The sequence below is a fragment of the Engystomops pustulosus genome, chromosome 3, assembly GCF_040894005.1.
Source record: "Engystomops pustulosus chromosome 3, aEngPut4.maternal, whole genome shotgun sequence".
Classification (NCBI taxonomy): domain Eukaryota; kingdom Metazoa; phylum Chordata; class Amphibia; order Anura; family Leptodactylidae; genus Engystomops; species Engystomops pustulosus.
This window is the reverse complement of record NC_092413.1, coordinates 57,779,532-57,800,080: the sequence shown is the minus strand read 5'-3', so window position 1 is coordinate 57,800,080 and position 20,549 is coordinate 57,779,532. Positions and strand designations below refer to the sequence as shown.

Sequence of the window (20,549 nt, the reverse complement as noted above, 5' to 3'; positions counted from 1 at the left end):
CACATCCTTGGCTGCCAGGGACTACGGAAAGAGGGAGAAAGTGTGGACACGGTTGGATTATTTTTTTATTCCAACAATGTGATTCTTTCTACTGTATCAGTATGTTGACACAATTGTGAACAATAAGTTACTTCTTATATTACCATGTTGGCACTTTGCAACAGATAAGTGGGTTTTGGCTACAGTTTGCGTACTGGGTCTTAACAGGTTTACCATCACTAGGCTAGGGGATAACAATCTGAGGAGCACCCTGCTGCTCCATTCAATAGTAGGTGAGCGTCAGAAATGACCAAGCACAGCCTTTAGCTATATCCAGCACTTCCATTCACGAGAGTTCTAGAGACAGCTGAGCCCTGTGCTCAAGTAATATTGCATGGAGCAACACAAAAGCATAGGTGTCCTGCCACTTCATTCGATTAGTATGAAATGGACCATTCTCGTGATCGGTGTGGGTTTGTTCCCGTTTCAACAGTCGGACCCCACACAGATCAGAGTGTTCTTCCCAATTCTGTGTGGATAACAATCATCATAATAATAGTAAAAAAAAATATTTAAAGGACATTCTTTGAGCACTACAGTCTGGTCCAATTCACTTAACTAGGGATCTCTTAGACATGTTTCCATCATGTTTTAAATCATTGGAAGGGTAAATTGGGAAAGCATGAATATACGATATGGATACTGAAAGACTTATAACTTTTTAGAGATGACACAGAGCATGGGAGGCAGAATAGGTATATTCCTCCCCTACCATTTTCATAGGGCCAAAACAAACACAAAGTAGTGCTGTTGGAGTTCGAACACAACAAGATATTTATGAGCAAGGAATGTACAGTAGTTCCTTAGAAGCTACTATGCCCTTCCGTTCTCTTCCCAAGTATGGATTATGTATGGGAAAGTTGAGTTTGGCTATGCCAGCCTTTTACAATGAGTCAGCGCCATTCTGTACACCTAGCTTTCACAGACCCTCTACGAATATGCAGTTCTGTGAGTTATGTCAGAAGACTTTTTCTGTATCTACTAACCATCTGTTATATGAACTTTGATATCACCTTAATAAAACTCCAGTGTATTTCTCCAGGTGGAGTTGGTGAATATTGGAGGCACAGATATTGTTGATGGCAACCACAAGCTTACCCTTGGTTTAATATGGAGCATCATTCTTCATTGGCAGGTAAAATACTGGATCTTGTTTTTAATGTCTTTTTGTGTTTATACAGCATAGATTTATTTCACAGAACTATATGAAGGTTGTAATAACATGAGGCCAATTAAATATTGGGGTCCATTAACCTGTACATTTTGCTTTTGAAGTGTAAGTGTTAATCCAAAAAGCTGGTTGAAACCCACATGGAAACAGAAAGAAGACACAACATTCCAGATATTCTAAGTCACAATTATTTATGGGATGATTTGCAATTTATCATTTTGAATAGGTTTTATTCCTAGTAGGAGAAGATTATACAGGTAAAGCACACCCCAGTTAGGGCATTTTAGGGCAAATAATAGACAGATCTGCTTGAAATGATCCACTATTATTTATACTGAATGCAAATGATGCAATGATGACTATTAAATCCTATTGTGTGACCACATGCAGCTTCCTCCAGCAAATGATTTCCATTAGTTTCAGCAGCGAGAACTATAACATTCAGTTGATTTTCACTGTGGGGTTTCATCTCCCAAATTGTAACCAATGACTGTTGGATTTTCAACATGCCCAATCTTTTTGTCTGCCAGAGATGTCTGGTAGTGGCTTAACCTGAAGTACTGCTCCGAAGTGTACATCATCCCCCATCACCACCCCTGTAGCGAAAGGAGGGAAGAGAAGTAAATTCAACTCATTGCCATCTATTTCTCTTAGTCTTTCTGTGTTTTATTTCACAGCAATCACTTGTCATTAGTTAATATGAAATAAAAGTTAATATTTGATCTCTAGTTGGGGCTAATGAATTCAAAAGGGTATTAATTGGTTGCTCTGCCAAACAACCAATGGAGAGATTATGTAGATATACCCTATAAACCCTTATTTGTGCACACAATTTGGTCAAGAGTCTCTTTGGTATTTAATAATGGTAGTGGCTTATGTAGAGAACACATGCATGCTTGGACAAGCTTTCCATGGAGAGTGGGTTTAAAACATGTTCCTAATACTTGCTATCACCCTAAAAAGCTTTGCATCTTTATGAATATACCATATGGCATATGACAATTTGTGGCCTAACTAGGTACCATGTGTGTCAATGGGTTCCATGAATGTTAATGGGGTATTCCAGGAATCAGCATAATTCATATATAAATGGGTCCTTAAAATATAAGCTTATATGTAATTAGTTGCTATTTAAAATTTTGCTCCCCTTAGCAGAAAAATGCTGATGACATAGACTGTAATGGAGAATTAAATTGTTACTGGCCCTTTAATCAGTCCGTTAATTTCCTCCGCGCGGTCCGTTGCAGAGCATACACAGCAGAGAAGATGGCCGCTGGTCACATGTTCACATCACATGTCCTGCACCTGCCTGGGCAGGTCATGTGATCACCAGTATGTTTGGCTGTAGTCGGTTGGATGCAGTGCATCCAGTATGGCTGGTGTTGTGTTGATGGCAGTTACACATCATTACTATGGCAACAGAGCAAGAAAACCTGTTACATCACTGGGAGCAGAGTATAAGAGGGAGGAGGAGTTACTGAGGACTAAAGGATCTTGAGACTTGTAGTTTCCAGTGGAAGCCATCTTGGTGATAACTTTAGAGAGGCCATAAAATTTTGTGAATCATAAAATCTAACTATATAAGCACCATTTTGTGACTAATGACATAAAGTTTTGTTACATTCATTTATTTACAGCATCATGGGTTTTTGTATCAGACATTCATATTCCCGGAATACCCCTTTAATGATGTGGTTGACCCAGAATTATTTAGCATATGCAACAAGTAAACTGGATTTTACATTGTCAATCTTTATTATGCCCAATTGAGAAAGGCTATCAAACGAGGTGTTTTGCGACAGCTTACTTAATTTTCTTAGCAAATGTCAAGCAGAATCAAACATGGTGTTAAACCTTTTGAATAGATATAACAAATAAATAAAGTCAGCAAAGTCTCTGAATCAATGGTAAAAGCAATGCATACAATTAAAGCAAAAAAGATGTATCTCTCACAACATCATGGTCGGACAGGCTGACAATGGAGTATGAACATATCGGAGGTTTGGAGAAGTGCAGGGGAGGTCCCTACTCGCAAGACCTTACAGTGAGGATGAAGGGGGTAACACAAGAGGTATAAGAGCTTGTATAATGGTCCAGCCATTCTTCATAAGGGAACAAAATAAAACAATGTAATAAATAAAGATGCTGCTCTTTGAACCAGACATCAGCCACCATTTTCTATACAGAGTCCAAGGTCAATAAAACTGTAGAGACGGATAACAGATAGGAGGACAACACAGGATGGGTTAGTAAAGAGAGAGTTAAAATTTTATGCAGTCAGCGAGTGTGAAAGGCTTGGACAAAGAGATTTTAAAAGCACGTTTGAAACTTTAGAGGTTGGGTATTTTGAATTGAGCACGGGTTGGGTGATAGAATGAGATAAGAACGAAAAAGTAAAAAGGTGCCGCACTGTGGAGAGCTTTGTGGATTAGGGTGATTATTTTAAACTGTATTCAGAAAGAAACGGGCAACCATTGCAATGACTGACATAGACTGGAGGCGCCTGTGTAGCGTTTGCATTGAAAGACAAGCCTGGATGCCGCATTGAATATAGATTGGAGAGGAGAGAGTTTAGTGAGTAGAACACTGATTAGTAGGGAGTTACAGTAGTGTAGTCGAGAGTAAATCAGAGCAACAATTAGCATTTTAGAGGTTTGTGAGAAATGGGCATATTCTGGAGATGTTGCTGAGATGCATGTGGCAAGAGCGTGCAAGTAATTGAATATGGAGTACAAAGAAGTAGCCTGAGTCGAACACAACGCAAAGATAACGGGTCTGCTGTCTTGGGTTTATGGTGACTCAACAGAGCGAGATAGAGGGGCCAGGGTTTGGTTGGTTAGTATATGGTGAAACAACAAGAAGTTCAGTCTTTAGAAACATTAAGTTTCAAGAAGAGAAGGGACCTGATATTAGAGACAGCAGAGAGACAATCACTGTTCTTTTAAAGTAGGGCGGGGGTGATTCAACGTGCAGAAGTATATGGTTGGGTGTCATCAGCATAGAGATAATACCGGAAACCAAATCTGCTGATGGTTTTTCATTGGGGGAAATATAGAGGGAAAAGTGAAGGAGACCCTGGACTGAGGCCTGAGGAACCTCAACAATGAGAGGAAGAGGAGCAGAGCGAGATCCAGAAAAGGAGGCACTGAAAGTGTGGTTAGAGAGAGAAAAAAACCAAGAGAGCACGGTGTCCTTCAGGCCAACAGAGCGAAGTATCCTGAGGAGGAGCTTGAGGTCCATAGTATCAATATTTAGTATTACCGTATATACTCGTGTATAAGCCGAGTTTTTCAGCACAAAAAATGTGCTGAAAAACCTCGTCTCGGCTTATACACGAGTCAATGATAAAAAAAATAATAATACTCGCCCTCCGGTGTCCCCGATGTTCGTCGCGGCTCCCGATCCCTGTCGCGGCTCCTGGCAGCTCCCCGTGTCCTATCTTCTGTCTTCTATCTTCCCTAGCTGGCAGAGTCGTGTCCATTCGATCTGCCGGCCATCGCACACTGTGATGCGACGCTGCGCCAACATGCGCCAACATCCGTGGCGACAGCGCTGCATCACAGTGTGCGACGGCCGGCGCGATCTCCCGGCCAGAGAAGAGTGAAGAAGCCGCCGGGAGCCGCGACGAACATCGGGGACAATGGAGGGTGAGTATTTAAGTTTATTTCTTTATCTGTATACTAATAGGGGCTGCTGTATACTACTGAGGGCAGACTGTATACTGATGGGGGCAGGCTGTATACTGATGGGGGCAGGCTGTATACTACTGTGGGCAAGCTGTATACTACTGGGGGCAAGCTGTATACTACTGGGGGCAGGCTGTATGCTACATGGGGGCAGGCTGTATACTACATGGGGGCAGGCTGTATACTGCAAGGGGGCAGGCTATATACTGCAAGGGGGCAAGCTGTATACTGCAAGGGGGCAGGCTGTATACTGCAAGGGGACAAGCTGTATACTACTGGGGGCAGGCTGTATACTACTGGGGGCAAGCTGTATACTACTGGGGGCAGGCTGTATGCTACGTGGGGCTGGCTGTATACTACTTGGGGGCTGGTTGGTGGTATACTACATGGGGGCTCGTTGGCTGTATACTACACCCTCGGCTTATACTCGAGTCAATAGGTTTTCCCAGTTTTCGGTGGTAAAATTAGGGGTCTCGGCTTATACTCGGGTCGGCTTATACTCGAGTATATACGTATATATGGAAGAACTGAAAATCTTACTACAGTGTATTTTTTTTTTTTCCTATACAAAAAATAATAAAATTATGTACTGCTCTTAATCTACTTTCTCTTAAAGGAACCCTACCACTTAAAAGTGGTAGTTTTTCACACAGATAGATGGCACCAGCTCAGGGTGAGCTGGTGCTGGAACATATTTTCATTAGTATAATAAAGCCAGTATGTATCTGTGTGAATAACCACCACTTTTAAGTGGCAGGTTTCCTTTAAGAGCATCCCTGTCCTGCTGAATATGAAGATTTAGAATAGGACTCTGTTCCCAGTAAAACTTGCTCCCAGTAACTTTGCAAGGCTGTTGATTCCAATGATTGCCTGTTTTCTGTTTCTCAAAATAATGGACAATTGATGTTAGAGTACAGTTCTTTACTTACTGCATTTACTTTACACTTTTCAGGTGAAAGATGTCATGAAGGCCATTATGTCAGACCTCCAACAGACAAACAGTGAGAAGATTCTTTTGAGCTGGATCAGACAATCTACGAGACCATATAATCAAGATGTGTTAAATTTCACTACCAGTTGGACAGATGGCCTGGCGTTTAATGCACTTCTGCATAGACACAAGTGGGTGACACTCCTTCAGAAGTTTTATGTCTACATCTCCTTTTGTATAATGCAATAAAGTTTGTCATGTAGTCATTTTTTCATATGTGACAAGGGACATTTGCTAAAGGAAGTCAGACTAGAATTTATTTATAGATGCTCCAACAATGGTCATTTAAATTTTTTGGTGCATTATGTCAAACAATAAATGCCAGATTATTGTGGTTTCTAAGTTATTTGACTGAAGGCCTTAAAAGAGGTTGTCCGAGAGTTTCACAAATTTAAAGGGGTTGTCCAACTTGCACACAAAGCCTTTTTTGACTCTCGTTTGCTGATTTCATATTACGGCATGTTGTAGTCAGTCACTTAGGCTCCGTCCTAGTTGGATAAAGTGGTGACTTTCCCCCTAAAGAACAAATTGACCATAATATCCAAATGGGAGCCTGCAGTAGACTCCTACCAAATGGAGGAGGCAGGTAAGTTAACCTTGGTTGAGCCACTTTCACACTATATGTATTTTGCATCAATATTTGTAAGCCCAAACCTGGAGTGGGCTCAAAACACTGAAGAGATACAAACTTTCTATTCCACCTTTTTCCCTTTGTAAATTTGGCTTCAAACACTGAAGGAAAATATTGATGAAATACTGACTGTGTGAAAGCGGCCTTATTCTAACATAAAGCTGCATAAAAGTTTTTATTTTTAAATGAAACCAGACAATCTTCTTTGAAAAGACCTGCCCCCTTCCAGGAGTGTTTATATTATTGATGCAGCCTGTACAGCTTCACAGGGGCCCAATAGCTAAGGGGGCAGCATGCCAGCATGAAGCTGCTTATTTCTGTCCATTACATTGCATTTTAATGCCTGAGATAATGTAGGTAACAACTACTAATTAGTAAGACATAAGGTGGGTGCTATATGATAAGAAATGAGATACAAGGGGCATGTATACGGTCAAGGCACAGGGCTCTACTGTATGTGTTCCCCACAGCCTCACTGTCCCCCCAGAAGATCACCTTTCAGGTGGACATCTCTAAGTTTCCATGATAGCTAATAATTAAAGTTTGACTTGTCAGTTAACGTCTTCTTCTAAAAACGTCCATTTATTTTTCTCATAAGAGCAAAATATATTTTATTTCAGACCAAACCTGTTTAAGTGGGAAGAAGTCACCAAACTATCCCCACTTGAAAGACTTGAATATGCATTCACCACCGCCAAAAAACACTTGGGAATTGAAAAACTACTTGACCCAGAAGGTAACATTGATGTATCTTATATTTCAATAGTTTTAAGAGCTTTCTGGAGTTGTCTGGTAATGAATGTGTTAATATTTGTAAAATAATCAGTGAGGCCTTAGTGAAATCCATTTCTTATAGCAGTTCTGTTATAGAAAGCAGCTGGATTAGCTTTATCTACAGTGTGACAGATATAGAAAAGAATGTCGAATGAGAGGGTGAACAAGCAGGCACATGGAAGCTTAAAGGTTTTTCCTGGTTATGATTAAACTTTTCTTAAAGTGTATCTCAGGTTTAACATAAATTCTGAACTTGCCCTCCTAAGAAACTTCTAGATGTCATTGGGAAGATATAACCTCAATTTGAATAGTTGTGGAGATGTATTGCATGATGCCTAAGTGTCATTGTAACAATTGACCAATTCATTTTTATTTGCAAATTGTAATCCTTTCCTTATAACTAGCCAGAATAAGCAATGAATTTTGAAACTAGTCTCCAGTTGAGTCCAGATTAATAGGATATACGTTCCAGTTTTTAAACAAAAAATTCAGGGTTGGGTTATTTGTCCATGGAATACCTGAGTGTTGAATTATAATACCCAGCACTGCTGTAATGAAATATGGACATATAAGACATCTTAAGATTATATTTACGATTTTGTGAAAGAAAGCAGTGTGCTTCACCTGGCCAAATGGACGAGGGGGTGGGGGGGTGGGGGCGAGACACAATATTTTTCGGTGAAGCTCGGTCATGGTATGGTGAGACACAGGGGCAGATTTATCAAGCTGTCTGAAAGTTGTGTATTTCTAGTTGCCCATGGCAACCAATCACAGCTCCCCTTTAATATATTCATGAGCACTGGTAAAATCAAAACTGAGCTGTGATTGGTTGCCATGGGCAACTAGAAATATTTTGACTTTCAGACAGCTTGATAAATCTGCCCCACAGTGTTCCCAGTGCACCATGACTGCTCGTAGTAGACCTCTATGTTTATGTGAATGGAGCCTAAGAGTTTTCACAATATACCGTGTGCTGCTGAAGTGCTGTCAACATCGGAAGACACTCAAATAGAACTCTGATGCATTGATAGCCACATTGTGCTGTTTATACACCAGCTAGTTGCTCCCACCAGAAAACCCCCCAGCATGCACTACTCTAATTTGAGTGGCCCATTGCATGAAATTAACCACTAGGATGCCATCCTAATGCAGTCACTCACATATTTACACTGAGAAGTTGAGCTTCTTCTGAATAAGAACATCACTGTTGTGGGTTTTCCTGTTATGTTACATCATAAATCTTTCCACGTCTGCTGCAGTTGGGGAATAAATATCACTTAAAGAGCACATGTCACGTAATGCCCCAGAGAGAATTCAACTGGGAATAACACATCCCTCTGTGTTAATTTCAGTTTTGTTTCTGTAAGGTCACCGCTAATGAAAATTCACTCAGATTCCTCAAAAGGGAATGTCCATTTGACAAGTCACTCTGTGATTTAGATTGAGCATGAACTGTAATGATGTCCACAGTATTTTATTAACGGAAGGACATGGACAGGGAGCAGGTAGCAGTCACACAGCAGTTTTAGATGCAGTTCTTCTGACAGCCAAAATTCTGTCTCCCAATCCTTCTGATTCTGATTTCCAGATGCCTATTTTTCTCTTGGAAAACTCGTATATGGAAGTGTGCTGGAAAGAGTCACTCTGCTTGAGATGAGTCAATTTTCAAGGGCAAATCTCATCTGTCAAAATCCATTGTGATTGTGGATTTGTTTGTTATAGAACCAGAGGTGCAGCCAATTAAAGAGATAGCATGCCTCAAGAGAGTCTTTGACAACAATTCCAACAATACCTATATGCTGCCACTTTCTTCATAGCCAGAGATTCAGCCTGATATATCAACAATATCAACTTTAATTGTAAAATCACCTTTAGCTAGCCAGACCTAGGCTGGCACTTCTTGATTGTGACATTAGGTAAGGGATCTGTGCTAGGCTAGAGCAGCTTTCCCTCAATTCCCATAATCCAGTGCGCTATCACTTGCAATACCACTAGCACCTAGGCCAGTAAGGACAAAGAATCTCCGGCTGACACTTCTTCTCAGCATTCTTGCTGTGCAACAAAGATGTAACCCGAACCTGACAGATAAAGTCAGTTTTACATACTCATTTTCATACTAACATGCATTACAGTTACAGTGATCATAGACTGTACAGTATTACAGATACTCACATATTCACCTATGCACTTTTACACAGAAGAAATCTAACACAGCCATATGGCTACTATACACACTACCTGCTATGATGGATGTGTCGGCCAGGCTGTTAAGTACATGCTGTCACTCTCCCCTCTTTGCAGGACAGTCGGGGCGGGGGGGGGGGGGTGCATTTCAGGTCTCCTCAGACTATGTTATCAACTTATTACACATAACAAGGAAGTGGTCTTTTAAAAGAAGCTCTCCATAATTTTTTTTTTTTATCAAACGGACCATTTAAAAGGCACATGGAGTAAATTGTAATGGTAAATATTTTTCTTACCAAGTGTTGTTTAGTGTATTTGCTTCATTCTGCAGTCGCAACAAGTGATGTAAGTTTTCGGTCTCCAAATTCTTGAACATATTCTGCATGGACTGTAAATCTGTTTATGCAAAGAGATGCCCTTGGTAAATTTCATAGAAATTCGCATAGAAACTTACTTCTGCTCTACATACAAGTCGCTGTAAAATTTCTGGAAATTTCAGTCATGTGGTAAATAGGCCTGAGCTGATATAACACTTTTCCTTTCACACATTGTGCCTTACACATTGGCCAAATGATAAAAATGTTCCTGGAGTGCTAAACGATGCAATTGAATGAAGTGCATGAAATTACGTAAAGGGTGGAAAAGTTGGAGAAATGAAGGGTCGTTGATTCCTGCCAATGATACTTACAGAAAACACACTGTAGATTAAGGATGAGATATGATGCATAAGGATTCTTTGATTTTTTGGGGTTTTTGTTTTCAAAAACTTGCATAATTTTCTAAATTAGTGAAACATTTAAGTCCATTTCACACAGCCAAGTCTGGACTGACAATTGTCGTCTACTTTTTGGGCAGAATTACTGAGAACCCAGAATAGCTAAACTGAATGCAATATGACATCTGCATTGGACTCCAGAAGGTGTAGTAGGCCAATGCCTGGGCTAAGTTTGCCAGACCAACTGCCATGGCACGCTTCAGATAAGGATGCACCAGAAATATATTTATTAGAATCCACTAGAATGTCATCATGAGGGTCACTTTCTTACACAGATTAACGTTGACTACAAATGTAAATTGTAAATTGACATGAAATAAAATGACATCTGAATCCTATCTGGCCAGAATGTTCTATTCTCGGATAACCTTTGTGTTCTCTGCCAGGTACATACATAATTCTGTCTGTCTGGTTATAATGCATGTCTTATATGTCATTTTGATTTATTTCTCTTACAACAAAGAATAAAGCATACAACTTGGCAAAGCACATTATTCCCTCTTGTGAGATGTCAGTGAAAACCTTTTACTGAACTTTAGATGCATCAGGGACAACAGGGAGAGAGAAATTACATGTTCAGCCTTGATTTTTTTCAGGCAAATTTTCTACATTATTATGTGTTGATTCAATTTAGATTTTGTTAAATGAAATGCATGCCATGGCTGTTTTGTACGTGCCACATTTTTACCTTTTATAGTGCATATGTGTAGCTTTTTTTCCCACTAGTTTTTAGATTCTCCTATTGACTGCTGTAACAATGTTAGGACTTCTGCTACACTTTACAGCATAGAAATGAAAAGACGGAACATTTCAAAGACCAATAAGGAATTTAAATCACTGCATTCCCATAGTTTAGTGATTTACCTTTGCATTATCACATAACTACAAATTTCGATTTTATCCTAGCTGTAGTCTCTAATATAGGCAGGCACTAACTTTACAACAGGCACAAACAATCCATAAAATTTCTTAAAATACCATCTGTTTTGTGGCAAATGTGGATGGAACATCTGCTGCGTTACTGCTATGTGTGAACATACTTTAAATCTGTAGCCAGTGAATATTGAGCTATCTGTCAGCAAGGTAATGGGGTCCAATCTCACAATGTTATTTTGGAAAGAGGGGCTCATATACTTCTCTTGGACAGGGGTCCACTGTCTGTATCATCCTCTACATTGGATGACAAGTATTCTTGTGCAGTTATTGTAATAGTTGTTCCCTTTATTTCTTTACAGATGTGGCTGTCCCTCTGCCTGACAAGAAGTCAATACTTATGTACTTAACATCACTGTTTGAAGTACTTCCTCATGAAGTTACAATGGATGACATTCGAGAAGTGGAGACTCTACCTAGAAGATACAAAGGAGTGTGTGAAGATGTGTCTTTCACTAAGCAGCAGGTAAATAAGTCACTAACTTTAAGCGTAACTGTAAAGCTACAGTGATTTCACCAAATTATTTTATGTGATTCCTCTTTTAAAAACAGAACAATACCTACTTTGTGCTGCCTGTCCTTTTCTTTCCAAAGTTATGGCACTTTCTGTTCTGAAAGTGTTTGACAAAAATCTTTCTCACTAGAGGTGAAGTGGGCAGAGACTAATGTCTGTCTATGCATTTAAAATTAGGCCAGCTTAGGAGGGGACAGTCTGACACATTTTGGTAGAGCGTTCCACAGTATGGGAGATGCACAGGAGAAGTCCTGGATACGGAGAAGTGCGGATGGTAATAGAGTGAAGCTGAGGGTCCAGTGAGGAACTGAGATTACGTGTGGGATCGTATTGGCTCATGAGTTCAGAGATATATGGAGGGACAGGTTGTGGACGGCTTTGTTTGTCGTGGTTAGTAATTTAAACTGAATTTGATGGCAATGAGTATCTGTATTCATTGAATTTATAATTTGAATATATAGAAGATAATATTTTTTTTAAGTTCTGGAGCACTTAAAGTTTTATTAAAAAAAGGACAAGGCCATACATTACAGGAATTTTCTTTTAACCCCTTAAGGACGCAGCCATTTTGTAGCTTAAGGCTCATCCCGATTTTTTGGATTCTGACCTGCGTCGCTTTATATGGTTATAACTTTTGAACACTGTTACTTATCAAAGCGATTCTGAGATTGTTTTTTTCCCCACATGTTGTACTTCATTTTAGTGGTAAATTCTGGCAGATAAGTTTTGCGTTTATTTACAAAAAAAAGAAAATATGATAAATTTTTTGAAAAATTTGCCATTTTCGAAATTCTAAATCATTGCGTTTTCAGGCAGATAGATTTACCACCTAAATAAGTTGCTGAATAACATTTCCCATTTGTCTACTTTACATTTTCATAATTTCTGAAATGTCTGGATAATTTATTGTGATGTCACGCGGCTTACAAATAGAATATCGCTTTTCCGGATTTTCAGAATTGACTATTTTGGGGATAAATACAGTTTTGAATGAAATTTTACATATTTAGCATCAAAACCCCCTATATAACCAACCCATTTTCATATCTGCACCCCTCAGACTATCAGAACCAGCTTTTACGAAGATTGTTAACCCCTTGAGATCTTCATAGTAATTGAATCAAAATGGAGGTGAAATTTAGAATGGTCATATTGTTCCCTTATACGTTCATTTAGCCCTAAAATTTACACATTTCCAAAATATAAAAAGAGAAAACCCACCATACAATTTGTTCTGCAATTTCTCCTGAGTGCAGCGACCCCCCACATGTGGCTGTGACTTGTTTTTTGGGGGCACAGCGAGGTGCAGAAGGGAAGGAGGGCGCTGCAGCTGCCAGGATTTTAGTTTCCTCATTGGCCCCTTTAGAAGGCTATAAAATTTTCGCTTTTTCGTTATTGGGGCCATGTGACGGCATTTTTTTTGGCGGGATGAGATGCTTTTTCCATTGTTACCATTTTGGGGTTGGTATCACCTATTGTTGAAAATTTAGGAACTTTTTTTGAGGGCAGGAGTAGAAAAGCATCAATTCTGTACTGGATTTTTTACTTTTTTTTTTTTGGTGTTCACCGTATAGACTAATAATCATGTTATCTTTATTCTATGGGTCGATACGATTACGGGGATACCAGACATGAATATATTTTCTTACGTTTTACTAAATTTGTCAAACAAAACCCTAATGTGGGGAAAAATCTATCATTTATGTATTGCCATCTTCCAAGTGGCATAACATTGTTACTTTTTTGGCTACGGAGCTGGTTGATGGCTTGTTTTTTGCGGGACATGTAGTACTTTGCACCAGTATCATGTCTGAGTACATATGGTTTTTTGATCGCATTTTATAGCATTTTTTGTGGGATTGAAAAGGTAAAAATCATAATTTTTGGAGGGTTTATAACAGTTTTTTTTACGGCGTTTATCGTGGGGGTTCAATAATGATTTACTTTTATTCTACGGGTTGTTACGGACGCGGTGATACTATATATGTGGGGTTTGTGTTATGATTTAGACTTTTTTTTTAGTTATATGTCTCTTTATATGTTTTGGGGGTTTGGGGCATTTTTAGTGATTTATGACTTTATTTTTTTATTGAATAACTTTTTTTTTTTTACTTTTTCACTTTTATACCATGGGATATGAACAAGCAATCCTCTGATTGCTTGTTCATGATAATATTCTGCAATACTCATGTATTGCAGAGTATTATCAGTGTCAGCCTATACACTTGCATAGGCTGGCACTGTGCCAGTAAGATGACGTCACAGACGCCATCTTACTGGCAATTCTTGCAAGTAACTCTGGGGTCCAGATCGGACCCCAGAGTTGCTATGGCAACGATCGGCGCCCCCCCCCCCCCCCCCCCCCCGAAAACGGTTCGGGGGGGGCGATCGTGGGGGAAAGACCCCCCAGATGCTTGTTAGATGCCGCGGTCGCGCTGACCGCAGCATTTAACGGGTTAAGCACCCGCGATCGGAGACAACTCCGATCGCGGGTGTTACACTGGGGTGCCGGCTATTAGTTACAGCCGGCACCCCGTGTTTCCAGATGCCGGTTCGGCTCTGATCCAGAGCCGAGCCGGCATAGGCGCCGTGGCGGATATATCCGCCACTGAGCGCTAAGTCACTGCGCTCCGTGGCGGATATATCCGCAACGGAGCGTGAAGGGGTTAAGGAGTTATAGCATTAATTACAATGTAAGAAAAATGAGACACCTAAGGTTTTAAAGGGGTTATTATATGACGAAGTTGCCAATTCACTGAAGCCATGTCCAAACATACTGGACAAAAAGTGGGAGACACATTTACAGGATCCATTGCCAGCTTTCTACAAGGAAAGTTCTAGTGTTAATCACCTAGATTGCTAGTGGCACAGATGTAAAACCCAGCTTTCATTTATTGATAATGCCTTTGGAATTGTAATGTGAATTCCTCTTTAAAGGGAAGCAGACACCACATTTTCACAAATACAGCTAGTGACAGGTTCCTATAGAGCCCTATTAACTAACTGACACCCTTCGGTTAGCATTATATGCCCTTAAATCAATCTTATGTTATATTACCTGCCATCAGAAGGGACGTGTTCTGCTCGGCTGGCCCCTCCCTTCTACTCCTCCTCATGTTCCATGCCTCTTCTCAGGATGTTAAGGGACTAGCGGGACATCATCTAAGGTCTTGTTACATTTGCAACGTCTAACCCATGTCTGATCACATGAATTCACAGCGGCCTCCATGGACTTCTACTCCTACCCATTCTCCATGGAATTCTACCTCTCCCCATTCTCCATTGAGACCTGCTGTGATTTCATGTGATCTGAAACATAAATGGGGGTAGACATTGTATATGTAACAGGACCTTTGATGACGTAATTCTGGTCATATGACTTTAAGTGCCCAATGATGTAACAGGGCTTACTCTCACTGTTGATTTGACCTGTCAATCAGGAACAAGGAGGCAGGACAATACTGGTAAATTTTAATATGCATGATTCACTTAGTATATAACTCGCATCAGGTGAGATTGCACCTTTAAATTTCTGTTCAGTTTTTGTGCAAGTTGCAATTATATTATAGTTGTAGGCTAAGAAACACTTTTCAAATAAGAGCAAAGTTGACAAACTTCACAATTTTGACTGGACAACTATCTTCGGTATGGAAGAGTCCTGATTCTGACAGATGATGTTAAAGGAAGGAAGGAATGATTGAACTTGTTAAATTACAGCATGCCTGTTCCTTTAGCTTACTCTCCTTGTTTGAATGAAATCAAATATTTTCTCAGCCAAACTTAAAGGAAATCTAGCAGGATCACCTAGAAAAGAAACTAAGAATTAGCAGGCCAAAGCATAAGAACAAGATGTCTGGCACTCCGAGCTGATATTTATGAACGCCCCTTTTGTGACTTCACCTTCCTTTCCAACATGGTAAATGGAGGCATCCATCAGGCAGGAGGTGTGAGCTTGATGTCACCTCCCTCTCCGGGCATGGGAGAGGAAGGTGCAGGGCCATGCATAATTAGCAGCCCAGAGCGTGGGACATCTTTTCTCAACGTGATCCTGGCGTGTCAAGATTAACAAAGGACAGCTCTAGTAACAAGATCAAGAGGAGTGTAGGTGAGTATGTGCACATGTTTTTTACTTTTTTAAATGGTAGATTTCCTTTAACATGAATTACAGATGAATAGCATATATTTGTCCATCAGGAATTATATCTGGTGTACACAATCTAATATTATAGGGCAGAATTCAGTTTACTAGGTACACAATGAGATATCTTATCTTGCAACCTACTCATAAATTTTGGCCCGGTGTAAAACTTGATTACTTCCACAGCATGAGGAATACAATCTATGAAAGGGTTACGCAGTTGTAGAATAAAGATCCTAACCTATTATCATATCCATAATCCTAATAAAAATATGCATTTTCTAGGATTGTCATTTATTACTTTTGTACTTTTACATGTTTCCCTAAACTTCAAACAACCTCTTCTTCCTTAATCCTTATTTTCAGCTCATTTTACTCCTCGTGCTTGGTTAATCCTCTACAGACTGGTCTCCTGCTGTCTTCGTAATTACAGTATGGGAACATTTCTTAGAAATGAGTCTTTCTGTTCATTTGTATAGTTTGGAGTAATGTGTAAGTGGCAGGATCTTGTGCTGTATAATTTTTTCAGATTGATTAATCACTTTGAACTTTTGTATGTTGATGAATGGAAAATGGGGAGCTGGCCACTGTTCCTGGCCTGGTCTGTCCTGCTTCATGAGCCATTCAGGACTCTTATGGTTTGTGCTTAGAGATCCCCATGCATTATTTTCTCTGCTTGATATTGTCCCCCTGGACTGGACTATTCTCTTTTTAAAAAAATTAAAATCTTGGCTCTATTTATTAACACCTTCGCGACCAAGGACGAACTATATCGTCGTCGTGCCGCGAAGGGTGTATAAAGAGAGCTCGCGAGCTGAGCTCTCTCCATACACAGCGGGTGACAGCTGTATAATGCAGCCTGTTAGTGCTGGCACCGATTGTGGAAGTTTACCTTTACATGGGAGCCGCCATCTTGGATGGCCGATCACCGCCCCCTGTGACGTCATCGGAGGGCCGCGATTGGTTGGCATGGCAGCCTACAGTCTCATTGAGACTCGCAGGCTTGCCATGTGCAATTGATCTCTAATAGCCAGCAGTTGGCAGGCTATTAGAAATCATTGTAATATTGGTATATGCTGCAATACAGTAGTATTTCAGTATATAGTATTAGCAATCGGACCCTGCTGGGTTAAATTACCCTGGAGGATCTGAAATAATGGTTTAAAAATTTTTTAAAAAATATGAAAAAAAGTAAACATTTAAATAACCCCTCTTTCCCTAGATCATATATAAAAGGACATAAACAGTGAGAATCAGAAACATGTTTTTTTGTACAGAAGGTTTTAATTTTTTTTAAATGTATGAAAACATTATAAAACCTATACAAATGTGGTATCTTCGTGATCGTACCGAACCAAAGAATAAAGTAGACATGTCATTTGGGGCGCTCAGTGATAGCTGTAAAATCCAAGCCCACAAGAATATGGCGCAAATGCGTTTTTTCATAATTTAAACTCCATTCATAATTTTTTTCCCGCTTCCCAGTACATGGCATGGAATATTCAATACCATCACTATGAAGTGCAATTCGTTACGCAGAAAACAAGCCATGACACAGCTTTTAACATGGAAAAATAAAAAAGTTTGACTTTTGAAGGTGGGGAGTGAAAAATGAAAGTGCAAAAAGGGCCACGTCCTTAAAGGGTTAATTGAAATGAAAAAATATTTAGAATTAAATCAATTAATGCAAGGTGTCATAGTGTACTGATCACCTACCTTTCCCTTGACAACACTTCCCTGCTATGTCTCTATTTTATGGGCCCCCACCAATGGCTTTCTTATAAAGACATACGGTATGACTATTGCAGCCGGCCAGACTACTGGTTGTAGTGGTGTCTTTGATTTGTTTTGAGCTTAGTAACTACAAGGCTTTATAATTTAAAGAACATCAATAGTATGAACTTTGTACTCAATTGCAGATCAATTGCAAATATTCTTTATTGAAAAGACACCGATTGGCAATCCACATATAATTTTTTTACGTTTTGGTCACAAGTGGGTAGAAAGAAAATAAGAAGGCCCATAATGAGATATTTAAGCCTCTAGTGTATTGCGGTACAGAGACCGCTCAGGAAGCAGAGCAGTGCACCGGTGAGAGGGGGCAGATTTAAGCTGGGACACCTGCAGTGCACTTTTCCACAAAGGCATTGTGGGGGTTAGTGAGGGTTATTGGGCATGTCCTTGATGATAGGTTACCTTTCAAAGATTTAAGTAACATAGTAATATCATAGTGTAATAAAATTCATTGTTATATAAGCAACTGGAAATACAAGAATGATACACAATTCGCCATGGGAAAGGGTGTATTATAACTATGTATTATAACCAGCAGTTCCATAGAAAGTGACAGCACAGACCCTCAACCTGAGGCTTCTTTCATACAACAATACAAAGAACTCTGTGAGGTTCCCAGCAGTCTGGCTCTACATACATATCCAAGTTATTACCTTATTCTATTTTTTTATATCTTTCCTATAACTTTTGTGTTTGGACATTACTGGGGTATTTATCTGCAATGTGCAGTCATATTGAGGCATCATGCAATAGCATTTGAAGTGTGTATGTGTACATAATCTTATTGTTTGTTTGATACCTTGACCTTGAAGCAATTGTTTAATATTTGTGTGCTTTTTATCTTGTCTCGAAATTACAATCTTTTATCTTGACTAGAATTCTTCTGACTTAATCTATTAATGCCAATGTGACTGTCGCCATTGTATCAGCCGGCACCTCTAAAGTCTGCAGACTGGTGGGGTTGCTGGGTGTTGCATTTGAATCGGTAATCTATTATAGGTCATTAATATTTAAGGGCTACAAAACCCCTTTACTCTTCGAAAACTGATATACTTTTCATAGCTCTCTACCAGAGCACAATTTAATGCTACTTAATTCCTAGCAATGTTTTGTGTAACCTTAGATACTGTAAAAAGTTTTATATTCAGGATCCTTTTCAGTAAATCTATTATGTATTTTCATGCACAGACTTTTCTAGATATATACCTGTTACCCATCTTACTGGGTAATACAGTCTGTGGAAAGAGGAATGGGGCCGTGATGATGCAAATGCTGTAGGGTTTGTTAATTAACGGACAAATTAAGGTGCAATTTTCCATAACTGCTAATAAAATCATAAACCCTAAGGCATTCGTTTATGGCTATTAAAAGATACTTATTGGCTACTCTCGTCTTCCCATTAACTTTTCTCTTTCTTGGTTCTGAACATCAGCCACTAAAATATTGTGTTTCTTACAGTCAGTGAAAAAAGCAGCCATTTAGTATAATTGCCGAAATTCACATAAAGGCTTCATGTATAATGGAAAGATCTCTTTTAAAGTCTTCTCTCATCTGTTCCCCCACCCTTGTTTACAAGCCTATAAAGAACATAATTAAAAATTAATTCATTGAAATGTTAGACACCAATGATACAACCAGCTGGGCGGGGGTTTCCTGTTCCAGCATGTACTCTGTCTCGGCAAACTCACATCTGTGAAAGGGAGGATTACTGATTTTATTCACATGTCCAAGACTATTCTTGGCAACTAAAATGGACATTTACATCTGTTTTCATGGGCAAATTTGTGGCATCAGTTTTCCACTAATTCTCATGAACTAGTGTAGAGGTAGGATTTACATTAAAAAGGTACATATGCCCTAATGCATTTTTTAACAAAAACAATATTTTTTTTAATTGGTTAACAATTTTTTAATGTATTTTCCTAATGATCTTAAAATGCTCATTCGCATAAGATTAGATATAACCACAGATTGCAAATGAACTGACCAACAAAGTAGTGTATATGTTACCTATGTGGGATGTCTTGGCCCTCCCCTGACAGAGGGTGTTAAGTGAAAGAATGAAAGTTAAGACATGTGTCCATTGCTCTTGTGTCCATTGCTCTTGTGGGAGTTTTTCCACCTTTCCCTGAACCATTTAAAAAAATAAATATCATATAGGGAAATCAAGAGGAATGTACCCTGAGCTTTAGGCTGAAACCTTTAATAACTGTATAGGAAGCTTTGTAGTGTTACAGGGGTTTCCAGGAATTTTTGACAAGTGAGGGTCTCACTTTTTCTGTGCCACTCCTTTATTGGGACTTATCTTATATGGAGAAATAATATCTTCAGGTTTAAAGGAAACGCACAGGATCACATATTTTTACCTAATGACAGGTTACCATATTTTTTTGTACTAATCCCCAGTCTACTTTTAAAATTAACATTGCTGCTTCCACTCACTTTTAAAAGTAAATAACAGTGTACCTGGCTCCATGCCATAAAACTGCATCGGAGTCATGGGGGCGTCCTGGTCCCTGTGTTGGCGTCATCATTATCTGCTCTCTGCTAGCTCTTCCTCCTTCTATCCTCCCCCCTCCCCATTCAGCCGTCAGCTGACCCCAATTATGATACTGATAGCTTGATCTGGAAATCTGATTGTAATTGCGGACAAGAACCGTACAGTGCTATGGATAATGTATGTATTAATAAAACTAAATTTATTTTGTGGATAGTTGGTGGATAGGCCACATTCATTGTGTGGTTTAAGGGGGAGGGAAGTAGGGATTTGTTTTTCAGGGAGACAAACTGTGTAGAGGCTGGGCTATAGCTGTTAGAGGAATAATTTTATATAGATTAAGTAGAAACAATATTATTTAAAGTACATAATAATTTAGTAACAGGCAAACTCTCAAAATTAAATATAAGACACATATAATC

At 39.4% G+C, this 20,549-nt stretch overlaps 1 protein-coding gene across 7 annotated transcripts in view; it reads left to right on the top strand.

Moving 5' to 3' along the window:
* UTRN (utrophin) overlaps positions 1–20,549 on the top strand; it is a 457,412-nt gene that overhangs the window by 64,911 nt on the left and 371,952 nt on the right. For all 7 annotated transcript variants that reach the window (XM_072140867.1, XM_072140861.1, XM_072140863.1 and 4 more), the window contains 4 exons: positions 1,082–1,174; positions 5,849–6,018; positions 7,139–7,254; positions 11,487–11,650. In XM_072140867.1, the coding sequence (XP_071996968.1) occupies positions 1,082–1,174; positions 5,849–6,018; positions 7,139–7,254; positions 11,487–11,650 (543 nt within the window). The remainder of the gene's footprint in view (positions 1–1,081; positions 1,175–5,848; positions 6,019–7,138; positions 7,255–11,486; positions 11,651–20,549) is intronic.